This window comes from Malus sylvestris, chromosome 5, assembly GCF_916048215.2.
Source record: "Malus sylvestris chromosome 5, drMalSylv7.2, whole genome shotgun sequence".
NCBI lineage: Eukaryota > Viridiplantae > Streptophyta > Magnoliopsida > Rosales > Rosaceae > Malus > Malus sylvestris.
In genome coordinates this window covers 7,810,632-7,817,585 of record NC_062264.1, presented here as the reverse complement: position 1 = coordinate 7,817,585, position 6,954 = coordinate 7,810,632, and the positions used below count along the sequence as shown (strand labels likewise).

General features: G+C 35.5%; 1 protein-coding gene across 2 annotated transcripts; it reads right to left on the bottom strand.

Moving 5' to 3' along the window:
* Nucleotides 1-314: 314 nt before the first annotated feature.
* On the bottom strand, nucleotides 315-3,482 carry LOC126621786 (metacaspase-1-like). Of its 2 annotated transcripts, none has more exons than XM_050290364.1 (6): nucleotides 3,239-3,482; nucleotides 2,945-3,154; nucleotides 2,180-2,513; nucleotides 1,795-1,906; nucleotides 895-1,080; nucleotides 315-494 (listed from the first exon to the last, which is right to left on the bottom strand). In XM_050290364.1, the coding sequence occupies exons 1-6, from the start codon at nucleotides 3,438-3,440 to the stop codon at nucleotides 435-437; spliced, it is 1,104 nt and encodes a 367-aa protein (XP_050146321.1). In that variant the 5' UTR covers nucleotides 3,441-3,482; the 3' UTR covers nucleotides 315-434. The 2 variants fall into 2 exon arrangements, with proteins under 2 accessions (XP_050146321.1, XP_050146322.1); XM_050290365.1 differs by having other exon boundaries at nucleotides 3,245-3,482.
* Nucleotides 3,483-6,954: the final 3,472 nt, after the last annotated feature.

Here is a 6,954-nt window from a genome sequence, read left to right as displayed (position 1 = left end):
GAACCCGAGCAACACACTATCAGGCTCTGTGCGATAGTGAGGGTGTTAAGGTGAAGTCAAAGTTCATATATATAAGCACAAGATATCCGATCTAAGAACTATTTGCAAACTATAACTTAAAACTTTGTAGCTATTAACATGTCGTAACCATCCATACATTTAATCTTCTTGGGTGGTCACTGTTCACTAAACTATGAACTAGAATACAAGTCTCTTTGCCCTAACCTTGTTTAGGACATTATTTTCATACCTTAAATCATATAAACTCATTCATAGTAAATTAGCCCTCTAATGTAAAAGCCTAAACTCAAGAATGAATTAATATTGCCCTATTATTAATTATTTAAAATGAAATTGTTACATAATATTCAATATTACAAAATTAGCTTTTAGGACACAACTCCCAACAAGAACTTCACCAAAAAAAAATGTCATTACAAGACAAATTTCTTCAAATTAACATCAAACGTTTCAGAAGATGACAACATAGGTTCCTGCACACAACCACATTAAGTAAATTTAGCAACTAAGACAATTTCTTAGTTTGACACTAGTGAGATATATGCATTTTTTTTTAACCGAAGTAAGATGCATGCATTTGAGCATCCAATCCAATTGGCATTGTGTGGAGAGGACCAACATCTTTTAAGAACTTATGCTAAAGTTTCATCCTTCCACATATAATATTCTCGACAAAACAAAACTAGTGTTATTACAATGTACACTCATGATTCGGAGCCTGGCTGTAACTGTTTGGTATATCAACTTTGCTAGGAATTGAATGAGCTTTGTAGTCAACATGCATGTCACATATGGTACACCTATATGTAAGAAAAAAAAAAAGTGAAGATCTAACCCATTTGATTTAACATGTTGCATGAAGTGAAAGCAAACCTGTATGGCTTTGCGTCGAAGTACAGTCCTCAAGAATTTTGAGTTATTCCCTTTTTCGCGGTTAATCTTTTTAATGTAATTTACCATCTCGTCAAGCAAAACTCCATATGTTATGTCGGTCTTGTTCCTAACAGTTTCAGTGAGAAGGTATGTCATTGCACCATTCATTGCTTTTCCAGAAAAATCCTGCATTTGTGATATATACATTATATTGGCTCACATGAAAATGAAGTAAAAAAAGAAAAGGGGAATGTTGAACGGTTTAGAGAATGTTCAACTCCAGCAAGGCTTTATGACAAGGAATGCTGAACGGTCAAACATCAACCCGTGCAAAAATGAGTGTAGTGAAGATGAGAATGCTTTGTTAGATGTGTGAGCACACCAGAAAGGACAAGATTAAAAATGTGGATATCTGAGGTAAAGTAGGAGGGACCGCAACTGAAGATAAGATGAGAGAAAATCAGTGAAGGTGGTTTGGATATGTTAAATGCAGACTTACATATGCTCCGATTAAATACGATTATGAGATAGAAGCTCAAAGGAAAAATGTTAGAGGAAGACCTAGGAAGACTTGGACAAAGACTTTAAGAAAAGACATGGAGTACTTAGAGCTAATGGAGACTTGCTCAAAACCGAGCATAATGGGGTTTTCAAATTCAAATAACTGATCTCACTTAGTGAAATAAGGCTTTATTGTTGTTATTGTATTTTTATTGAACGGTTTAGAAAGGCCTTATTAAAGAAAACGTATGCCTTCCAATGCCATCATTTTGTGGAGATAAGAAGGGATAGGTTTTCTTTCCCTCCTTACCAACTAACATCTAGCTTCAACTTGGAAACATTCAGAAGTTGGCTTTTCATCATATTTTCCTTAAACACAATAATAGAGGGATCACTTACAGTAGTATCAATTGCCATTTTATCATCTTCGCAAGCACTAAGAGAAATCGCTAACCCACCCTTTGTACTTTTTCTAGCACGAGATGGAGGAATATTATCCTTCCAAGCATTCCTGTAAATTAACACGTAAAAAGAAAACGTATTTTCACAGTTAAAGGAGAATTTTTACAGAGTTATGGTGAGATTACATTGCATGCTGCTATGGCATGGACATTATTAACTCCTAAACTATGGATTTGATGCCCATGATATCTAAATTGTGAAACTTTAATCACATTTATAATGCGTGGTATTATATTCTCATAATATATATAAATTTGATGTCACAGATTGAACGTATGCAATCATATAAATTTGAAGTTAAAGACTACGTAAATATGCTCACAGTTTAGGGTTGTACACGTGCTCCAGATCAAGAATCGTTCCACTGTGACAAGCATCAACGATAGCATGAAGTGTGACACCCTCCTCGAGTGGCCAAACAATGGTTTCATTAATATCATTGTCAAGGATCATTCCCTCTTCCATAAAATCAACAGGGCAAATGGTCTCGTCGAACCCATCAAGCTCATCGTCTTTGAAATCAGGCTGTCGTAAGCCATGCCCCGAGAAGTAAAACACCAACGAGTCTCCCCGCTGGCATCCCTCCACAAGCCATTTCAAGGAATTTTCTATATTTTTCTTTGTAGGAATCCGCTCTAGGTCACGCGGATCATCTTCTGCATTCATTGGTAAATTGAAAACGTAAACATATTATCTTATAAAGCACAAATAACGTCAGAGCCCACTCTCCAGCAAGATAATATCCACTTTGGGCAACGCCTAAACGGTTTTGTTGGTGGGTCTCCATACCCAAAAAACATCTTGCTACGAGAGATTAGATGTGCGCATGTAAACTACATTACATTTCCTCCCCCAAGCGATGTGAAAGTTTGATGCCAACGTAGGGTCACCACAAATAACCACTTCCTTCATCTTTCCCCCCTTTTTCTTTCTCGATTCATATTTTATGATTGGCTTCTCTTTTAACCTTTATACATAATATTGGAGACCAATGTTTTCTAATTGAGAAATAATTATACATGTAATTTACGAATGGTTATAGGATTACGATCGACAAATAAAGAAAAGCTAATTAATTAATAATTACCTGAAAGTATGCGTATGCAGTTGGCAGGAAAACGGAAGGTCATAGTCAGCAAGTTTTCCATGTTTTTCACATCATTATAAGTGCCTTTGAGCTTGTATTTATGTTGCTTGTATGTCACCCCGCAAAGAAGTGCACGCTTGTTTGGTTGAGATCCACTGGGTACTGGCTCCTCCGAGCGGGAGGAGGGCAACGACATCAGCGTCCCTGTCCCTGTATAAGATTGCTTGAAACTATTACGACTAGAACTACAACTACTAGAAGAATTGTTTGATGATGATTCCTTGGTTTGAAAACACCTACCAATTTGACATCTCCGGAAGCTATGACGCTCACCTTTGTGATCTCCACGACCACGAACACTAGTTTCTCGTTGTGTTTCTGCAGCAGCACTGCGAGTCGTGAGTACATGACCGCAGACGCATCGGTGCTGTGTGCCATACAGCGTCATTTGAACCCATTGCCTGCAACTAGGGCAAGCGATTTTTTTGCTTGCCATAATTGTCCATGCATAATATATATCAAAGGCTACAAGGCCAGTTAAGTAATATCAATATATAGAAGCGTAGCCATATAGAGAAGCATAATACGTCGAGCTTTCATATCATGTGGGATTTTTAATAATTAATTGTCAAAACCAACAATGGTAGAGACGTTTTGGTCCGCTGAGTTAGTGAAAATTTTCATTGTGACGGGAACATGAGTGGAATATCATTTGTTTTTATATAAGTGATAGGAAATTTTATTTTTAAAGTGATTAATTTTTTAACACACATACCCTACCATCTGTATAATGACACAAGATGTACCACCCCTTATACCAATCACACTGAAAAACCCCGTGTACTAGTCACACTGGAAAATCTCTAACTAAGTTGAGCATCTTCATTTTATCAAATATATTCCTAGCCTTATTTAAAATGTGGGAGATCAACCACTCAAAGAAATTTTGGATACAATTTGATACCTAGAAAATTTGAGACGCAAGCTTTGAAGAGAAAAGCTCTAACCACTTATTAGCCAATGCAAGGTTTATCTTCTCATCAATATGAGACTCATTCTCAATACAAGGCAATCCACTGCTTATTGCAAAAATTAATGCATTTTAATTTAAAGGTACAGTGTACGTTAATTCACATGTCCAATCAAATAGCAGTGCATGCATGGACCATGCTTCTTTGTTTATTCCAAGTCATGTAATAAAAGTACGAATTAGATGCCCTAAGAAAGGCAAAAGTAACATGGTAAAGACGAGCCACTACTACTATCATGGGATTCGATTTAATTTAATTCATACTTTATATTTTTGGGGGAATGGCCGATAAAAACCAATCTTTGTATATTACTCAACATATTCGCCCATGGTTTGCTTGTTTGTGGATTTGTTTTTTCTTTTCATCGTTTGAAAAAAAAAATGTGTTGACATCACTCACCTTTTTAATTTAAATCAATTCAAATTTTACTTGGCATAATCAAGAAATTACATAGGGCATGCATGCCAAACGTAAGTTTCAAATAAAACTAAAGTCGAGTTATCCACTAAATTAAACCGGCAAAATTGTGCTAAAGCAGGTTCTAGAACCTATTAGGAATTTGGCTCATCAATGTTAGTGTCCTATTTTTTTTAGGATTGTATTAAGGAAAGTAAAGGTGCATAGATCATTGTCTAAAAAGAATTAGGAAAGAATTAAGTTTCCTTGTACTATTTAGATTAGAAATCCTAGAAGCCTGATTAGAATATAGGAATCTTAATTAGAAAATAGGTATGTAACAATCGGTCTTTGTACTATAAATAGACTTGTTGGGGGCTGATTATTCACATGAACAATAAAGTAAAGCACTTTGAGAGAGTGTGAGGGGTGAGAGATATTAAGACCTAGGGTTTGTGACAGGAAAGGGGATTTTTCTTGTAAACCAAAGTGGTTTTCATACTAGTGAAATAACTCGGTAATCACCGAAGTGAATGTAGGCCAGTTTTAGCCGAACTACTATAATTCCTCGTGATCATGGCGTGCGTTTTCTTTTATGTGTGGTGTTTTGGTTGTTTGTTTGTTCTTTGTGCTTTATTAATTGTGGGTCATGTTATAGCCTATCGAAAACAAGATCATAAAGAAAGCGTGTTTGTCCAACATAACCAACAAGAACTAGATGCCTTTGCTTTTACTCACTACAAGTAGACCTGGCAATTTCTTACACGATCTATTAACACGATACGTAAACGATACGAAAATAACGGATTTCGGGTCAACACAATAACTAATTGAATCATTATCGGGTCACACGATCATAACTCGTTCATAACGGGTCCATAGCAGGTTTACATGAGAATGACACGTGGGTAACCTATTTCGACACGATAAGAAAAAAGTTATTTTGATGATTTTAATTTTTTTAACTACTAAAAAAACTTACTATAAAATACAATAGATATAATGAATATGTATATATTGTTTATTAATTATTATTCTATATAAATTTTAAAATTTAAGTTTTATTTATTTATTTATTTTTATAGTAAATTATAGGCAAAGATTGAGATTAAAAATCATAAAACACATTAAAAATAAAAATATCAGGTAATTTAAAAATACCAAATACATTAAAAAATTATAATAATTAATTTATATGTGCAAAAAATATGAAAAAAAATATGCAAACGCTCGTAGTTGCATCCTCTACGCTTTGAGAATGGGTATATGATCCTTTGAATTTTTAAAACCATACAAACTCTCATGAATAATATTTTTAAGGGAGTTCATGACACACCCCGACCTAGGGAGGTCGAAGCATGCTAGCCATCACCGTGAGGCGACCTAACCATAAAGGTAAGTGACGTAAAAAGCTAGTAAATTTAAAACTAATTAGAACTAATTATACTAAATAGTGAAAGAGTGCGCAATCGTGGGAAGAACCCACTACAATTATTCAGAGCGTAATAGACAATGAGACTACAGAAGAGTAGTCAAAGTAGCTAAGTACACTTATTACATAACAGTGATAAGTTCGTGTGTCTAAACATAAGAGAATGTCAGAACTGTCGAGATTCCTCGAGTGCCACAAAGAGTACAGCTATCTAGGTTTTGGAGGGGCAAAAAACAAAGTTGAGTGGGTCAACAAAACAATGTTTATACGAAATCCTTTATTTTCGAATATACTAACCCCTCTCCATAAAACAAGTATAGTTTCCTTAAAACATACTACGTAAGTATGTAAACGATAAAACAACATTATTACAATATTATAACCATAAATATGCCAAGTCATGATGTATCAAATGCCACAATAATATAATCATGTGATAATCAAGTATAACTAAGTGCTCATCCATATAAGCTGACACAGGAGTTGAAAATATAGTTTCTGACACGAACAAGACTAGGTGTAATCAATATGCTCTAGTACTATGATCATGTGAAAACTGGTACAGAAGCACGTCACATACAAGTCGGATTGCCTAATGCAAGCTACCCTACAGGACTGGCACCTAACTTGGATCCAAGACGAGCGAACAATGCGATGTGAACATACACGTAAAGGACTGGCCCTGGCCCTTGGGCGAGTACTAACACCGGTGCAGCAAGATGAGCATGTACAAATATGTATGAATGTCATGACAGTAATATCTCAACCATATAACAGCATTTATCACAATCATATCACAGTTATCAATTATTTGGCAATATGTATGTAAAGTGAAGTAAATACACATTTATGGAAACTATAATTATGTATAGGTATAAAAACAAACTACTCACTCACAAGTACGTCGATGGGTCATAGCCCCCGAGCCTAGCTTGGCCTCGAACGTCCTCGGGATACGTTTCCCCTATATGTGAAATAATTAAAATAAAATTAATTAAAGCACATATACGGAAACCTAAATAAAACCCTCATAGTTTGCTCAAACCTAGGGTTTAAATATACCATTGTGACCTACTCGACGTCACGAACATCCCCAAAGTTTTAAAATATCGGATGGTTCACACGCCCCCACGCGCCGTCAAAGGCACGGC

What these genes read in the sequence shown, in the direction of transcription:
- LOC126621786 (XM_050290364.1), bottom strand. Translation starts at nt 3,440, where the DNA reads ATGGCAAGCAAAAAAATCGCTTGCCCTAGTTGCAGGCAATGGGTTCAA. An exon ending in CACGTGTACAACCCTAAACT is followed by an intron (nt 1,907 to 2,179) that starts GTGAGCATATTT and finishes GTTAATTTACAG; the next exon opens with GAATGCTTGGAAGGATAATA. An exon ending in TTCGACGCAAAGCCATACAG is followed by an intron (nt 495 to 894) that starts GTTTGCTTTCAC and finishes GGTTGTGTGCAG; the next exon opens with GAACCTATGTTGTCATCTTC.